We start from the raw sequence: 17,847 nt of genomic DNA, 5'->3' as shown, positions 1-17,847 counted from the left end.
GGAAAGCTGGAATTGATGCAGTCAGGTTTCCAAGGACTGACATGATCTCTCTGATCGACCACCACTGATTTGTTTGTAGCCTTGCTACCAAATTCTGTATTTTGACCTGTTTGTCTTCTGGTAGGAAGATTCTTTGTTCCACAGAGCATAACTGAAACCCTAGGAACTGAACCCGCTGAGCCGGTGTGAGATTCGATTTCTTGATGTTCACTATCCATCCCAGAGCTTCTAGATGACCTCTTGCCTTGTGCAGGTCCTCTTGAAGTTTTTCCTTTGACGGGGCAAAGAAAAGCAGGTCGTCCAGGTAAGGCACCACAGAGATTCCCTGAAGGCGGAGGGGAGCTAGACACTCTGCCATTACCTTCGTAAAAATACGAGGGGAGGATGATAGCCCGAAAGGGAGTGCTTTGAATTGGATATGGAGCATTTCCTTTCCCAGATTTACTGCCAACCTTAGGAATCTCTGTGAGCGAGGGGCAAAAGGGATATGTAGGTAAGCATCCCTTAAGTCGATTGATGCCATGAAGCATCCTTTTGTTAACAGGGTTCTGACTGTAAGAATTGAGTCCATTCGAAACTTTTTGTACAGAACTGACCTGTTTAATGGTTTCAGATTCAGTATAAGACGAAAATCCCCCGATGGTTTCTTTATCAAAAATATGTGGGAATAAAATCCCTGATGTTGTTCCTCCACTGGAATTGGACAGACAACTCCCTGTCGCCTCAGGTCCTTTAACAGGTCCATCATAGCCAGGGCTTTTTCTGCATCTCTTGGGAGGTTTGTGACAAAGAACCTTTCGGGTGGCGTCTCTGAAAACTCTATGTTGTAGCCTTGGGACAGCATACCCAGAATGTATTGATTTTCTGTTATGGCTGCCCAATAGGGGAGGAATTCCCTCAATCTTCCTCCCACCGGCAATGTCTTGTCATTGTGTTTTGTTGGTTGACACAGGAGGATGGAAGAGAACACCTCCTTTCCCTTTGGGTTTTTGTGTCGACCAGTTTCTTCTCTTCTCCTGGGGTCTGCTATTTTGCTGAGCTTTTTGAGGTCGAAAAAGCTTCTTTGCTGCCTGTTTCTTCTTCACAGGAAAAGACTTCTTTTTGTCTGCTGTTCTATCTAGAACAGAGTCTAGCCCAGGCCCGAATAGTAGATCCCCTTGAAAAGGAAGTCCACACAGCTTATTTTTAGAAGCTGTATCTCCAGGCCATGTCTTTAACCAAAGAGCCCTTCTGGCTGAGTTGGATAAAGCTGCAGATCTTGCTGTCATCTTCACTGACTCTGCTGAAGCGTCAGCAATGAAGGCTATGGCCGTGGAGAGCGTGGAAAAGGAATCCAAAATTTCCTGTTTAGGTGAGTCTGCTGTGATGTGTGCTTTTAGCTGGCTAAGCCAGTATTCCAAATTCCTGGACACACAGGTTACTGCCATGGCAGGTTTCAGACTCCCCATGATGGATTGCCAGGATCTCTTAAGTTGCTGGTCCATCTTCTTATCCATGGGATCCCTCAGGACTCCCATGTCTTCAAATGCTAGGTCTGTTGACCTAGAAACCTGGGAGAAGGCTGCATCAATCTTTGGCATCTTATTCCAGGGAGCTCCTGGGTCCTCATCAAAAGGAAATCGCCTTTTAAAGGCTTTAGGGAAGAAGGTTTTCTTTTCCGGATCAGCCCACTCATGTTTTATTGCATCTGAGATGGTCTGATGCACTGGGAAGATACGGCCCTTAGGCTCTTCCAAGCCTGCATACATTTTGTCATGTAGGGACAGTTCCTTCTTTTCCTCCTCTAGACCCAGGGTGATGTAAACTGCCCTCAGGAGACCATCCACTTGCTCTAAGGATAGTTTGTATTTAGTGGGCCTGCTTTGTGCCCCTCCCTCCTCTTCTTCCTCTGAATCCTCCTTGGAATGTGAGGGGGAATTATCTCCTTGGGTGGAAGGAACCCCTTCTGTCCCCACCGAAGGAACCAATTGTGAACCCTGAGAGGACAGTGAGGCTGATGGCTGACTCAGGGCAGGGTCCTGTAGGGATGACCGAAAAGATTGGATGGTAGCATCCAATTCCTTCCTCACAGATGCGACTAAATCGCCACAAACTGCAGATGCTTCTTCCTTTACTAGTGCATCAATACATCCCTGGCAAAGTGTCTTTTTCCAACTTTCCGACAACTTTGCTTTGCATGAAGGACACTTTCTCTTGAAAACAGTTTCAGAGCTTTTAGCCTGGAAGACATGAATGGGAAAACATACACATGCTTCTTAAGAGTCAGCCTGATTCTCAGGGTCACCAAGGTGCACAGAAAGACATTTAAAGGGAAGTCCCATGTGCCCTGACAGGCCCCCAGCCACCGGGGGGATAGTAAAAGGGATGGAGAGAGACCCCACAGTAAGATAGGCCATATAAAGATACCCCTTACCTGGGCCTTACTGGTGCCTGTGCCTGTCCCACTCGCTGAAGAAGCTTCCATCGCTTGGCAGCGGTATCACCCGTGGCTTCGGTACCGGTTCCGGAGACCAAAGCGCACCTGCACTGGACCGGATCCGGAATAAGGCACCAGCTTGCTCCTCCCTTCTTCCTCTGCGTCCGGCGGAAATGACGCCATACGCCCCCTGCAGAACGCTGCCCTTTCCGGAACCTCACTTCCGGTCCGGACGAGCGTCACTCGATCCGGAGAAATGGCGGCAAATTTGAAAAAAAGGCGGCGGAAACCTAAGAAAAATCGTTCCGCTCCTCCAAGATGCCTTCCCAGGGCTGTGCTCTGCGGGGTCTTGACTCAGCCTAGAGCACTGAAGAGGAAGAAGGAGCCCATGCACTGCAGTCGGTCGCGTGAATGGGAGAAGCAATCGTCTCCAAAAAAGGGTAGGTGGACGTAGGAAGCCCGGTCTCTCAGGATAGCACCTTAAGAGCCCAGCTCCCCACAGAGGTGTTCCTCGGCCGGAGGAAACACAAAAACTGATGAATGGTGGGAGAAGCCTCCTTTTAAAATCTGGTGGATGGGGTGTTTCCTGATGAGGAGAGGGAGGAGCCATCTCTCTAAGGTGCTGTCCTGAAAGACGTTTTAGGGAAATTAATGAATTTAATCCATTTTGGAATAAGGCTGTAACATAACAAAATGTGGAAAAAGTGAAGTGCTGAGAATACTTTACGAATACGCTGTACGAATGAGGTCACTTATGGATATTGGGGTTTGGTAATCCAGTGGAAGCCATACAATTACAAATATGTCACCTTGAGCTCTATGAGATCCTGCAGCATGTGTCTGTTCCAGAAGAATCGCTCATCCACCTAATGACAAAGTAGAAAATGAGGCCGCATTAATGCACACACAACCAGGATCACCCCTTATGCCGCCAACACACAACTGGTAGCGTTCCTTACACTGCCAGCACACAACCAGAAGCACCCCCCCCCCCCCCCGCTGTTGTCACATAACCATACTCTGCTGACATACAAGGAGCACCCCTGAATACTGAATATGGACACACAACAGGTAGTGACCCTCACACTGGCAACACACAACTAGGAGTGCCCCTCATGCCACCAACACTCAAGCAGAAGCACCCCTCACGTTGCCAGCACACCACCAGGAGTGCTCCCCTATGCCAAAAAAAGAAAATAACACCACAAATATGAACCCCCTCACAGTGCCAACACACACCCCTCATGCCACCAACACATAATGGTAGTGCCCCTCGCACCACAAAAGATAATTGAGGAGAGGCTTACACTTTCAATAACTAATGGGGGGGCGCCCATTAAGCAACCCAAACAGGGAACCCCTCATTCCAAAAACACACAAAGAGGAGAGCCTTTCACCCTGATAAACACACAAATAGTAGCATCCCCTATTCCACCAACACAATGGGGAGCCCCTTTACCCGATGCATGATGGGGCATCACTCACACTGCTGACACACAGTGAGCAAGGCACAACAGGTAGTAGGAAAGCACACTCTTATTCATTCACCACTCAGCCTTCATCAAAGCAGCAGCATGCCTAAAAAACAAAAAGAAGAGTAGGTAGACCTACCCTTGTAGGTACTTACCTTCTGCCATAGAGGCAGTTCAGTCTTCTCACTCGTGCTCTGCCTCTGCACAGAGTTGGTCAGGTCATAGGTCCAGCTGTAGTAGAAGGAGTCCGAGTCCATGAACATTTTGAACAATTCATCCAGCAGCCTCCGCTCAAGCTTTTCCTTCTCCTTACTTTCCCTCACCTGTAACCAAATGAGCCAATCAGAGCTATATCCAATGTGGATCTTATACATCAAAATCATGCAGATTAAAGTTGTTGCAAACCTCAGACATGAAATATGAACAAAGCATCTTCCTCTATAGTGTATACTGGTCTCATTTCTGTCTGCTGCCTCATTTCTCTATCTGACACCAAGAGAAAAAAGGTGACTGGGGGAATCCCCAGCACACAGCCTGTGATTAACAGCCTCAGCTCTGTTTCTGTGTGCTGTGCGAAGGGGGGGAGTGGGGGTGACCCTTCCCTCCAATCTCAGACCTGCCCTTACTGAGCTCTGCATTGTGTAATTTCAGCTCTCTGCCTTTTTTTTTTTTTTTTTTACAACAGCTCTGACAAGCTTTATAAATTCTGAGAAGATAAACAGGTACAACTTATGTAAGAGGATTCATTTCATCTCTGTGTATCACCTGAGGCAAGTCAGTACACTGAGGATATGTGAAGGTTTACAACCACTTTAATTGTATTAGTAAAAACAGACTGTTCCAGGACAACCACAGGCTTTTCTAGAATTCTTTCAAAAATTAAAACGTCAAAAATGATTTACTGTGCCAGAACAAGTCCCTCCTCTAAATCAACAGTTTGGATGGTGTGTCAGGGCCAGTGAGGTTCTCTGACCTGGGATGAATGCTAGGGCCAACAAGGAGCTCTGGGTTGGGATGGCATGCCAGAGCCAGTGAGGTTCTCTGACCTAGGATGAATGCTAGGGCCAACAAGGAGCTCTGGGTTGGGATGCCATGCCAGAGCCAGTGAGGTTCTCTGACCTGGGATGAATGCTAGAGCCAACCAGGAGCTCTGGGTTGGGATGCCATGCCAGAGCCAGTGAGGTTCTCTGACCAAGGATGAATGCTAGGGCCACCGAGGAGCTCTGGGTTGGATAGCATGCCAGAGCCAGTGAGGTTCTCTGACCAAGGATGAATGCTAGAGCCAACCAGGAGCTCTGGGTTGGGATGCCATGCCAGAGCCAGTGAGGTTCTCTGACCAAGGATGAATGCTAGGGCCAACAAGGAGCTCTGGGTTGAGATGGCATGCCAGAGCCAGTGAGGTTCTCTGACCAAGGATGAATGCTAGGGCCACCGAGGAGCTCTGGGTTGAGATGGCATGCCAGAGCCAGTGAGGTTCTCTGACCAAAGATGAATGCTAGGGCCAACAAGGAGCTCTGGGTTGGGATGGCATGCCAGAGCCAGTGAGGTTCTCTGACCTGGGATGAATGCTAGAGCCAACCAGGAGCTCTGGGTTGGGATGGCATGCCAGAGCCAGTGAGGTTCTCTGACCAAGGATGAATGCTAGGGCCAACAAGGAGCTCTGGGTTGGGATGGCATGCCAGAGCCAGTGAGGTTCTCTGACCTAGGATGAGTGCTAGGGCCACCGAGGAGATCTGAGCTGATGGACTTTTTGTGGCTCCAATCAGCACTAAAGAATCTACCAAACAAAACCAAAGTTATATTTTATTAAAGCAGAATTACACTACATCTGAGCACCACAATGCAAAAATGCAATTTCATTTATTTTTAATATTCAAAGCAAACTACCCCACCCATCCATGTCTCCATGCTTTATTTTGCTGAGTAATCACTTTGAAAAACACTCCCCTAGCAATTCTGGCCGTGGCCATCTTGAGTAAGCCCCGTTCACACTTATGCGATGCGGGAAGGCTGCGAATCCGCAGCCTGTTCCCGCATCGCAAACGCACCCCCCGGCAGTTCACACTGCCATATGCGATACGCTGGGGGTGTCAATGTAATCTTAACGACACCCCCAGTTTGATCGCATATCGCAGTGCGATCTTGCAGTTCGCACAGGATCGGATCGCACAAGTGTGAACCGCTGTGCGATCCGATCCTGATGCGGCTGCCAAAAAAGGGTCCTGTGCGTGTTTGCTGCGGGTGCGGTGCAAATTTAGCCATACAAAGTGTTTGGCTAAACTCGCACCGCACAGCCGATCGCATGTAATGAAGGAGCAGTGCGCTCCGACATTACATGCGAACGCCGCAGCCGCAGTAATGTGAACCGAGGCTAAGCGCAGATGATTCATGTAGCATTGACTTCCTGGAATCTATCTGCCTTTAGTTCAGGCAAGCAGGTAGGAGGGTGTGCTTAGCTGAGAAAACCCCTCCTCCCCTCCAGAAAACTCCTGGGATGTATGACCTCATTTGCCTAGGCAAGAAAGCAGGAAGTAACTGAAGAAACTTAAAAAAATAGTTTAACACAAGTAAACATAATCTACTTTCCTAACTATTTACTAATGCTAGCAGCATAAAGATTAAACATAGTCATTGTTGATTGAGAGATCCTTCTGCCTGCTTCTTTAGACAATACCGCCACATCTCACATTCCCTCCTCATGCACCTTCCCATGTGATCTACAATACAACCCTCCTGTACTTCCCCTACTCACACACACACACACACACACCACATGTCAAAACCAACCCCCCCCCCCCCCATATTTGCACCGTGGCACACTGCAAACCTCCAGTCACATGCCCTGGACACCCTTTTGCTTTGCTCTCACACCCCTTTCTAAGCACCACAACACACGATGGACCCATTCATACCCCTCCTACATACTTCGATCTAACTCCATGCACCACCACCAACCACATCATGGACCCTCTCATATGCCCGAACCCTCCTACATGTGTCTCCTGCACGAAGGAAACCTCCCGCTCACCACAGACCCCCTCCCTCCGTGTACTGCCCATAGTCCTCACTACTTGTCTCCCTATAAATAAAGTCACCACATTTCAGCTGCATGCTGGGAGAAATAAAGGGCATGACCTTCTTCTTATTGGGAGCAGAGACATTGGATTTGATCTGTGTGAAGGTCTTCAGAAGGAATTTGGAGTCGTCTGGAGAATGACTGATCTTCTCTGGTTTGTTGATACCGAAATGATGTTTCTTACACAGCTGAGAAATGGAAAAGCATGTTGGTTATCAGAAAGCAAACGAATGGCACATCATCTGACATTTACTCTGTATACAACAACCGGCATCAATATTTTCTCTCATCTTCACCCAGAATTTGAATATTCTCTTTACCCGACTAAATCTAAATTTGTATCGTTCTCTCAACAAAAAACAGCATTATTTGTACAGAGCCCTCGGTCACTCCTCAGTTCAGGGCTTGACAAATTTGCTTTGAATCTAGGAGCCAGCTAAAAAAGTTAGAAGCCAGTTTGTGCGTGGCAGTATGTAACTTGTGTAGCGCAATTCATGCGTTGGCACCCCAAAGCATGCATTTATATTTGTACATGCATATGGGGGGGGGGGGTTGTATGTGCTTGGGTGTAATTACATTTTTTTACAATTAAAAAAACTTTTTTTTACTAAAAAACTTTTTTTTTTTATCATATAGGGGACAAAAAGTCCCCTATGTGATGATTTTTTAGTGACCGGTTCTCTTTAATGAGACATGACGGGTCTGAAAGACCCTGGTTGCCCCCCCCCCCCCTCCCCCCCTCCCCCCCCCTGTGCTCCATTGAATGTAATGCAGTACAGATCACACTGCATTACATTCTTTTCTGGCCATGCTGGCGGGTGAAACTGTCAGCGAGGACCCAGAAATTAGCCCAGGTGCCAGGATGCAATGTCTAGTCACCATGGCAACCTGGTGCCTGAGATTTGTCGAGCCCTACCTCAGTGGATCCTGAAATGGATCCTAAATTAGTACAATAGCCATCGAGGGCACTTACATCCAGCTCCAGGTCTTGCGGCTCAGCTGTGGACAGAGGGACGACGGCAATCTTGGTGATCTTGTAGATCTCATGGCCCTGGGGAAGGACGCCGATGAGGGATTTCTGGCGGATTAGCAGCAACCACCAAGGCAGATCTGCAGAACAAAGACAACATCATTTGATTCTCTGACAGCTCAGTGTCAGCTGGCAGTGTCCAGATCCCAGGGTGTGGCCTTTCAGGGACCGCACAAGGGCCCTCCACCCATGTCATTTAGGAAAGAAGTGGGAATGCATCACCATTTCATCCCTCTGGATGTGAATGGAGCCATCACTCTAACATACACCGTATCAAATTTGTTGCAAACAAAGGTTTATTTTAAAGTGTCACCAAACCCAGGAGCCTGCATTCACTATATCAGGTCTCTCAGTACATAGAACATGGAAATGCAACTATTTTATTAAATATAAACTGCTAAATAGCTTTTCTCATCAGCAGTATTTAGCACTCTTGTGACTTCTATCAGTGCCTGGTTATTTACACTAGCTGTCCCAACAGGATGCAAGACCATTGACCTTCTGTCTGGACAGTGCTGATTGGCCCTGTGCTGATCACATGCTCTCTCCCTTGGAAAAAACAACTCTCTAGCAATACACACCAAACTGAGCATGTGCAGAGTGACTCCACTTACTCTGTCTTATCCAGACATGTTATAGGGACAATGCAAGAAGAGGATAATCTGTGCATACAGAATCAAACAGCCTTTTTACACAGTGCAGAGGATAAACCCCTTAGGTCCCACAGTGAGTATAACAAGCATGCTTTACTGCATATACACACTGATTTTACGGTTATGGGTTTAGTAACACTAACAGAACTCCTATAGATTTATTACTGTGACACAGTGGGGGAGATTTACTAAAACTGGTGCAGTTGTCCAAAGCAAAATCACATGCCAAATCGCAGCCTATATCCAGCAACGGCGCTGTCCCAATCGGTGCAACACAGACTTTGCGGCACCGCACTGATTTCCAAAAGTAGTTCCTGCATTACTTTTGGCGACTTCGGAAGCGATTTCAATAGACATCTGTGCATGAACCCGCACAGATATCTTTCAAATCACCCCCGAACTTGCACTGAAATGCGGGTTTGAAATTGTGAGAGTTCAGCTGAACTCGCACAATTATAAACCTGCATTCAATGTGAACGAGGGCTTAAACCTAGAAGCTGATTGGTTACTATGCACAGCTGTACCAGATTCTGTGTGCTCCAGTATTAGCATTCACATGTCAGCGTTTGGATCGCGAGCAGAACCGCCGCGGTTCCGCCCGCGATCCGGAGATTATTGCAAATCGCGGGACGCCTAGTGTTGCCCGTTGATTTGCAATAGCCCCCCAAACGCCGAATCGCGGCAACATCGCGCAAACAAAATCGCGGGACGCAATACGCTCCAAAGAAGTACAAGAGCTTCTTTGGAGCGTATAGCGTCCCGCGATTTTGTTTGCGCGATGTTGCCGCGATTCGGCAGGCGGAAATCGCGGCAACATCGCTCGGCGTTTGGGGGGCTATTGCAAATCAACGGGCAACGCTAGGCGTCCCGCGATTTGCAATAAATCTCCGGATCGCGGGCGAAACCGCGGCGGTTCTGCACGCGATCCAAGCGCTGATATGTGAATGGAGCCTTAGGCTCCTTTCACACAGGCGGTGCGCTCGACGGAATCCATTTTGCTCAGCGAGGATTGATCCACCGATCACCGCTAGGCAGGCGGATGACAGCTCCGTCTCTGCTCTGTGTGCAGAGACAGACCTGTCAGATCCCGCTCCCCTCTATGGGGAGATTGGATGAGAATGGACCGCCTGTCCTTTCTCATCTGATCATATCCAATCCGATCCTCCAAACGGAAGGAATATAGGGTTTCCATCCGTCCGTATTTCACAGACAGGATTGGATCGGATGGCAGCGGGTGTCAGCGGAGATGTCTCCACTGACATCCGCCGCTCCATAGGGCTGCATGGAGCATCCGATCAGGTCTGCCTGAAAACTGACAGGCGGATCGAATCGGAAAGCCTGTGTGAAAGGAGCCTTAGTAAATCTCCCCCTATATATTTCACAGTTCTCAGAGATTAATGTATTCTAATTAACACGTTGGATATGCCAAACTTCACAAAACCCATCTCACTTCATCACCCTCCTGTGAGATTTACAAAGCTGCTGACAATAATTCTGATGTAAATGTCAAGAGCCTAATTATGACATGAATAAATGACTAGCAAATGTGTGCCTATTTATTAACCACTTTACCTCTGGAAGATTTCCCCCTCTTCATGACCAGGCCATTTTTAGCTATACAGCACTGCGTTACTTTAATGGACAATTGCATGGACATGCTGTGCGGTGGTCTATAAAATGCGTTTATGACATTTTTTTCCCCACATATAGAGCTTCTTTTGGTGGTATTTGATCACCACTGTATTTTTTAATTTTTTGCGCTAAACAAAAAAAGACCAATAATTTTGCTATATTATATATATATATATATATATATATATATATATATATATATATATATATATATATATATATATATATATATATATATATATATATATATATATATATGACAGCAATAAAAAAAGTGATACAAAAAAAAAAAAAGGGAAAAGCATGAACGCATAAGTAAATCGCGCCAGCAAATGTAAACAGTGTTCAAACCACACATGTGAGGTATCACAGCGATCGTTCGAGCAAGAGCAATAATTCTAGCACTAGACTGCCTGTGTAATTCTTAACTGGTAACCATTAAAAAATGTTTGAAGCATCGCCTATGGAGATTTTTAAGTACCGTCGTTTATTGCCATTCCACCATCATTCACATTATACCCAAAAAAATTTTCTCCCCCAAAAAAAATAAAATTAAAAAAGTCTGCTGCACAAATACAGTGTGAAATAAAATATTGCAACGACCGCCATTTTACTCTATAGGCTCTCTGCTAAAAAAAAAAAAAAAAAAAATGAAATATGTTTAGGGGTTCTACGTAATTTGCTAGCAAAAAATACTGATTTTGACTTGTTAGCAACAAGTGTCAGAAAAAGGCTTAATCTTCAAGAGGTTAATAATGAAAACATGTTACAGTTACATAACAAAATTACAACTATTAAGTCCTCAAGAGTCACACACCATGATATAAATAGGGATGGGCTCAGGCATGTTTGGGATCGTAGTCCTAACCCACCTGAGCAATCCTGCCAGGAAGCCATCCCATTGCCAGCCAGGCATTTCCCGGCCCGCAGCTACACATACACATGCTACCTATGATCGGTGGTGTGCAGTAATGGCTTTCTGGCGAGGTGGCTCAGGTGGGTTGGGACTATGATCTGAACATGTCTGAGCCCATTCCTAGTTATAAATGCTCTATGTGCCCTCCACCTGCTGCACAGATAACATCAAGAAGATAGCTGAATTCATCCCCAATGCATCTGAGCGTGTCTTCTTCCACAGAGGTTACTGCAGCCGTGATTCTGTTTTTGAGTCCAAGTCAGCGGGTGATGGTGGAACATAAACACATGGTTTTAGATATTGCCACAAAAAGATAAAGTCACAGGGTGCAACGTCTGGAGATTTTGGGGGCCAAGAGTGTAGTGCCAAGTCTTGGGTTCCCGTGCAACCTATCCAATGTTGGGGCAATGTTTCATTTAGAAACTGACAAACTTGGTTGTGCCAATGTGGCGGTGCCCAGTCTTGCTTAAAAATTAAATCTTCAGAGTCTTCATTAAGTTGTGCGAAAAGCCAGTCCCTTCAGCATTTCAAGACAGGACTGTCCCGTAACAGTGTGTCCCTCAAAAAAGAAAGGGCAATAAATCTTTGTAAATAAAACGGCACAAAACACATTCATTTTTGGTGAATCTCGCTTATGCTGTACAAGTTTGTGTGCCTTCTCAAGTCCCTGTATGGGAACATTGTGACACAAAACCGTACCACTAAAAATCAACTGCGGATGGCGACCGCGGCTGTGGGGTGGGCCTCCCCCTCCCCCCTCAATTCCTGTCTTTCCTTCTTCCCCCTCCCGCTACTTCCCTCCAACTCTATTCTCTTCTCTCTTTTCCTTCTAGCTCCACACCTGTCCCCCTTTCTTTCCCCTATTTCCTCTCCGTTCTTTATTTTTGTCTGACCCCGGAGACCGGGATTTCTCTCATATCTCCTTTGCATGTCGCTTAGCCTGTCTCCTGGGTTGGCATCCTGCTCTCCCCCATGAGGGACACACACGTTTGACTGTTCGATGTACAATATAAGGGCCTGGGGCGCTATGGGTGCCCCTCCCCATTCTTTATTGCCGGCCCTGAGATGGATGCCGGAGAGGGGGGTGCGCCCGTGGTCCTGTCCGTAGGGCTCCTTTGTCTTTGTGACTCATTCTATTTACATCCAAGCTGGTATACCAGTGGTCTATTTCCTCTTCATGATCTGTTTTTGCTCATCGCATCACCTATGGACTCTGCATTGGTTATTCTGTTACTTGACTGCTGTTTACCATTTTACTGTTCCTCATACTGTTATGTTATATGCCTTCATGTTGTACTAAATAAAGAATTTATAAAAAAAAAAAATCAACTGCGGTAAGAATCTGTCATCCTCCATGTCACCCAAGATAGAAATATAAAAGTTTTCTTCCATCACTTACAAAAAGATCTTACACCAATTTCAATCGGCATGAAATCAGAAGCAAATGTCGCCTTACACACGCCAAACTGTCATATGAGGGATCACAAGCTCTCGGCTAGCACAACGAGCAGAATTTGCTCAAAAGCCTCTTGAATTTGTTGTACATTTTCCTCTGATGTGAGTGGTCGCTCTGGACTCTTCCCCTTACATAAACACCCTGATTCTTCAAATTGGTTATTCCAACAATGAATGTTCTTTGCCACTGGTGGATCAATCCCAAAATGCACCCTGTAACATTATTGTGGACTCGGTCTTGCTAAATTTGAGAACACAAAATGCCTTTTGTTGCTTAGACGCTATCTTGTTAAAGACTGGGGTTAGTGTCTATTTGGGTGCTAGTAGTGGTATATATAGTGTCATTTGAAATTCTAGGCCAAGGCAGTTCAAGTAGTACAGGTTTCATTCATTGGCGGTGTGTGGTTGCACAGATATAAGGCTTTAAATTCGGGTCATTCTTTTTGAAACAAACTGGAGCACACAGAATCTGGTGCAGCTGTGCATAGTAACCAATCAGCTTCTGGGTTGTATTGTCAAAGCTTAACTGACCAAGCTAAAATTAGAAGCCGATAGGTTACTATGCACAGCTAAACCAGATTCTGTGAGCACCAGTTTTAGTAAGTCTCCCCCTCTGTATTGTTGCAAAGGTGGGCAGTGGTGGGAACAAGGGTCAAGAGATCTTTGACACACACAATATGGATATTACAATAAAGTCTACTGTTCACGTCATGCATTTGGGACTGTGCATCGAGGGCATGAGCACATACACTAGGGCAGTGATGGCGAACCTTGGCACTCCAGATGTTTTGGAACTACATTTCCCTCATGCACTCTGCAGTATAGTTGAGTATCATGGGAAATATAGTTTCAAAACATCTGGGGTGCCAAGGTTCGCCTTCACTGCACTAGGGACTGGGAGCTGAGGGTTAACACAAGCGTTGGGGACTGGGCGTCAATAGGTTATTTCATAATAGCGGAGTACCGTTTGCTTAGGGTTTAAACACACTATTATAGCAGGATACTGGGCCCTGAGGGCACACGCTGGGGACTGGGAAATGAAGGATTATTACACATACTGAGGCTGATGGGTAATGCACATGAGCTAAGGAGGGAGCACTTGGGGTAACACACGAGCTATAGACAGGATACCTAGGGGTTACCACACATGTGCTGGTGATAGGGCACTGCAGGGTAAGTGTGTGTTCTGGGGAATGTACACTGAGGGGTCAATGCATATGCCATAAACTGAGGGTTTACACATATATGCTGTGGACTGGTCACAGAGGGGTTAAGGTGCATGATCTGGAGGTGGGCCATTAGGGGTTGATATAATAAAGTATTATAACAATTATAGCAGTCAAAATTCTAGATTGACCTCCTGGATCTACTTTGGTTATGGTCTTTGTCCCTTTTGTTAGAGTGGAGCACTGGTGACTTTATACTTACACACAATATATATTATATATATATATATATATATATATATATATATATAAATATTCAAAAGGTTGGTGAGCAGGACAACAGCAATGGTTTGTTGAGGTCGTGTGCAAAGCGATCAAGCCATCCCAAAAGCTATATATATATATATATATATATATATATATATATATATATATATATATATATATATATATATATATATATATATATATATATATATATATATATATTAGGGCTGCACGATATTGAGAAAAAAAGTACATTGCGATCTTTGTTTTTAAACTATATATATCGCGATATTGAACTGGTGGAATGCAGAAGACACGGACAGTGCAATCGGGACTCAGTGGTGGTAGGAGTAGCCGCCGGTGACCTCCTGTGAGCCTCACCTGCGGAGACGGAGGAGCTGTGGGCCTGAAGCAGGCACAAGGTATGACGCCACTGAGTATCTGCATGTTATGTGCGGCTCCTCCCCTTTGCCATGTAAACAGTGGTCACCTGGGTAATGTGTGCGGTAGGGTCCGGGGCCCCCCAGTCCGGTGTCTTCTGTGATCCGGGCTGTCCGCACGTGCAATGTGCAGCTTGTGTTAGTGTTCCGCCGTGTGCGGTGTTGTGTCGATACTGCTTTCGGCTGTGATTGGAACTCTAGTCTCCAGCCGACCATTACTCCGCCCTGCACCGCCCATTGTCCCTCCTGGCTGCATCGGGGGCGCGCACGGGGGCGGGATCTGTAATGTTTTTTAAATAGATTCAATGGAGAGACAATGGGCGGAGTAATGGTGGGCTGGAGACCAGAGGCAGAGCTGGGAGGGCTGTATTGCATCGGGCTGGAGGGGCGGAGTTCCGATCGGCTACCAGCACTGCGAGTCCTTCCCCCCCCCCCCCCGAGTCCCGACTTCACCCTGCCTAATGCTAAATATCGTGTCTTCGGCGATATGAATATCGCCCAAGCCCGCAGAACGATAGTCGATATCATATCAACTATCGTTCAGCCCTAATATATATAAGAGAAAGAAAAAAAGTCCACAGGGATTGCTTCCTCATACAGAAATACATCTAAGGGCTCTTTCACACGGGCGGTCCGATCAGATCCGCCTGTCAGTTTTTTAGGCGGATCTGATCGGATCCTCCATGCAGCTCTATGGGGCAGCGGGTGTCAGCGGAGACACCTCCGCTGACACCAGCTGCCATCCGCATCCGATCCTGTCCGTGAAATCTGGACGGATGGAAACCCTATTTTCCATCCGTTCAGTAATCGGATCGGATCTGATGAGAGCGGACAAGCGGTCCGCTCTCATCCGATCCCCAATAGAGGGCAGCGGGTGCTGAGACACCTCCCTCTCCGCTCTGCAAGCGGAGACGGAGTTGTCATCCGCCCGGCTCCGCGGGGATCGCAGATCGATCCCCGCTGAGCAAACACGGATCCGCCGACGGAGCGGACCGTGTGAAAGAGCCCTAAATCTCTATATACAAGTACAAAAGCTTATATATGTTCAAGCATCAATTAAGAATCCACGAGTCGTCAATCATTGATTAATTCATACAGTGGTCTCCAATGTATCATTAGGAGGACTGAGACAAAGTTACAAAACACAGACCCTTCTCTATATGCAATTAGTCATATCCAGTGTTATCCTAATGATAAAGGAATAGAAAAATATTTGTCTATAAAAAAGACTCTACAAGAAACATATTTTGATCGATGAAATATCACAATCAACTATATGTTGCGGTGTTGAATATAGCTGTCACTGTTGAAGGTGTACATACATATATACACACACACACACACACACACACACACACACACTGCATATTAGTGTGTGTCTCTGTACTTCATCTGCTGTGTGCTGCCATGAGGATGTAAAGTGCTCTGTGCAGCTGCTCTGCTACACAGGAGATATGCAAGGACATCTCCAGAGCCTCTCTACCTCAATATTTCTGGCTATGTTCTACTCTAACCACTTTTAGGCGAACCCTGAAAACTCATCTCTTCAGGGATGCTTAGTCAGCCTCCACTTAACAACTGAACTTTTAGCTCTTCTTTTAGCTCATTCCCTACAGTTATTACCTTTTGTACCACTTGCCTCCAGACATGGGAGTAAGTCACACATGGGAAAGTCACAAGCAAGTCTCAAGTCTTAACCTTCAAGTCTTAAAGCGGTTGTAAACTCAATAAAAAAAAAAAATAAAAAAAAAAAAAAACCTGCAAGACAAAGGCATAATGAGCTAGTATGCATCGCATACTAGCCCATTATGTGTAACTTACCTTAAAACGAAGCCCCGACACGGACCCCCGGACATCGCTGCGGGTGCTGCCATGGTCCCTCGTCGTCTCTTCCGGGTTCGGCGGCTCCGGCGCGCTGATTGGCCCGGAAGAGACGGCTCCGGCGCGATGATTGGCCGGAGCCGCGATGACGTCACTCCCGCGCATGCGCGCGGGAGTGATTTTTCCGGCAAGCTCCCGGCAACTTAATTGAAGGTCCCCCGGACCTTCAGAGCGCATGCGCCGCTCGCGCGAGCGGCTTCATGCACTGTAAAAATCTCCTAAACCGTGCCGGTTTAGGAGATATTATTTGTACCTACAGGTAAGCCTTATTATAGGCTTACCTGTAGGTAAAAGTGTCAAAAAGCGGGATACTACCGCTTTAAGCAAGTCCCAAGTTACTGTGGCGAAAAGCAAGCAAGTCAAGTGGAGTCCCTGCTAGAAGTCCAGCAAGTCAAGTCAAGTCATTTATTTTGGTCAAGTCACAAATCAATTCAAAATACTGATCTACCCCAATTTTCACCTTTAATCAGTTAAAAGTCAGTGGTTAGGAAAGGTTTTGTTTTATTTTCAACATTAACAAAACTGCTTAGTGCTTTTTTCTTGGCATATTAAAGAAACACTTTGAATGCCCAAACAGCTCAAAATCCTTCGTCCGGTCATGTTTCAACACCACAGTCACTAAAAACATGTTAAGTATTTCCATTGTTAAACAGCCAGTGTCCTAAAAATCAGAACACACTGAGGTGTTTTAAGTGACTGTGGTGTCAGAAACATAGCAGGCACATTCATTTTGCTTAAACACATCTTGAGAAAATGCAAATATTTAATAACTTAAAAAAGTAAAGTCATTTCGAGTAATATGTCTCAAGTCAAAGTCAAGTCTAAAGTCATGAATACCAAGTCAAAGTCAAGTCGAGTCTTTTATTCATTTTAGACAAGCAAGTCCTCAAACTGGTGACTTAAGTCAAGACATTTGACTCGAGTCCCCCACCTCTGCTTGCCTCAACTTATTAGATTGCAAGCTCTTATGAGCAGGGCCCTTTTAACTCTCTTGTATTTTACTGTATTGTAACTGTACTGCCTCCCTTTAGTGTAAAGTGCTGCACAAATGTATCCCTATATAAATCCTGTATAATATTAAAATGTGGAGTGAACACTGGAGGTGAGAGCAGGCAGAGAGATGGGAGTAAGAAGACTCCACTCATCTTCTCTTACAGAATGTAAGAAAAAAAAAAATGGATAGCCGTGTACTGCAGGCATGGATGTTGGGTGCATACTGGGGTGGGATACACAGAAAAGATCAATGAGAGTTCCAGGGTTGAAAGCTTACTGAACCGGAGGAAGAATTCCAATTTGCTTTAGATTCGCACAGCTACTTAAACGGTTTTCCTCCAGGAAAGGAAGGAATGTCCTCAACCCCACAGCTAGAGTTCGGGAGAGGGTGAAATTGACAGACACGATATATTTATATAACTTAGATCATCATATACTATTCAGCTAAAC

General features: G+C 46.0%; 1 protein-coding gene across 1 annotated transcript in view; it reads right to left on the bottom strand.

Moving 5' to 3' along the window:
• The window catches only part of INPP5F (inositol polyphosphate-5-phosphatase F), a 70,581-nt gene that overhangs the window by 39,285 nt on the left and 13,449 nt on the right, over positions 1-17,847 (bottom strand). Inside the window, 4 exon segments of the mRNA XM_082267446.1 lie at positions 3,226-3,282; positions 4,044-4,211; positions 7,024-7,152; positions 7,938-8,074. Of these exon segments, the coding sequence (XP_082123572.1) occupies positions 3,226-3,282; positions 4,044-4,211; positions 7,024-7,152; positions 7,938-8,074 (491 nt within the window).

This window comes from Pelophylax lessonae (genome assembly GCF_965119305.1).
Source record: "Pelophylax lessonae genome assembly, chromosome: 9".
NCBI lineage: Eukaryota > Metazoa > Chordata > Amphibia > Anura > Ranidae > Pelophylax > Pelophylax lessonae.
The sequence above is the reverse complement of the archived record's forward strand: the minus strand, read 5'-3'. Positions and strand labels throughout refer to the sequence as shown.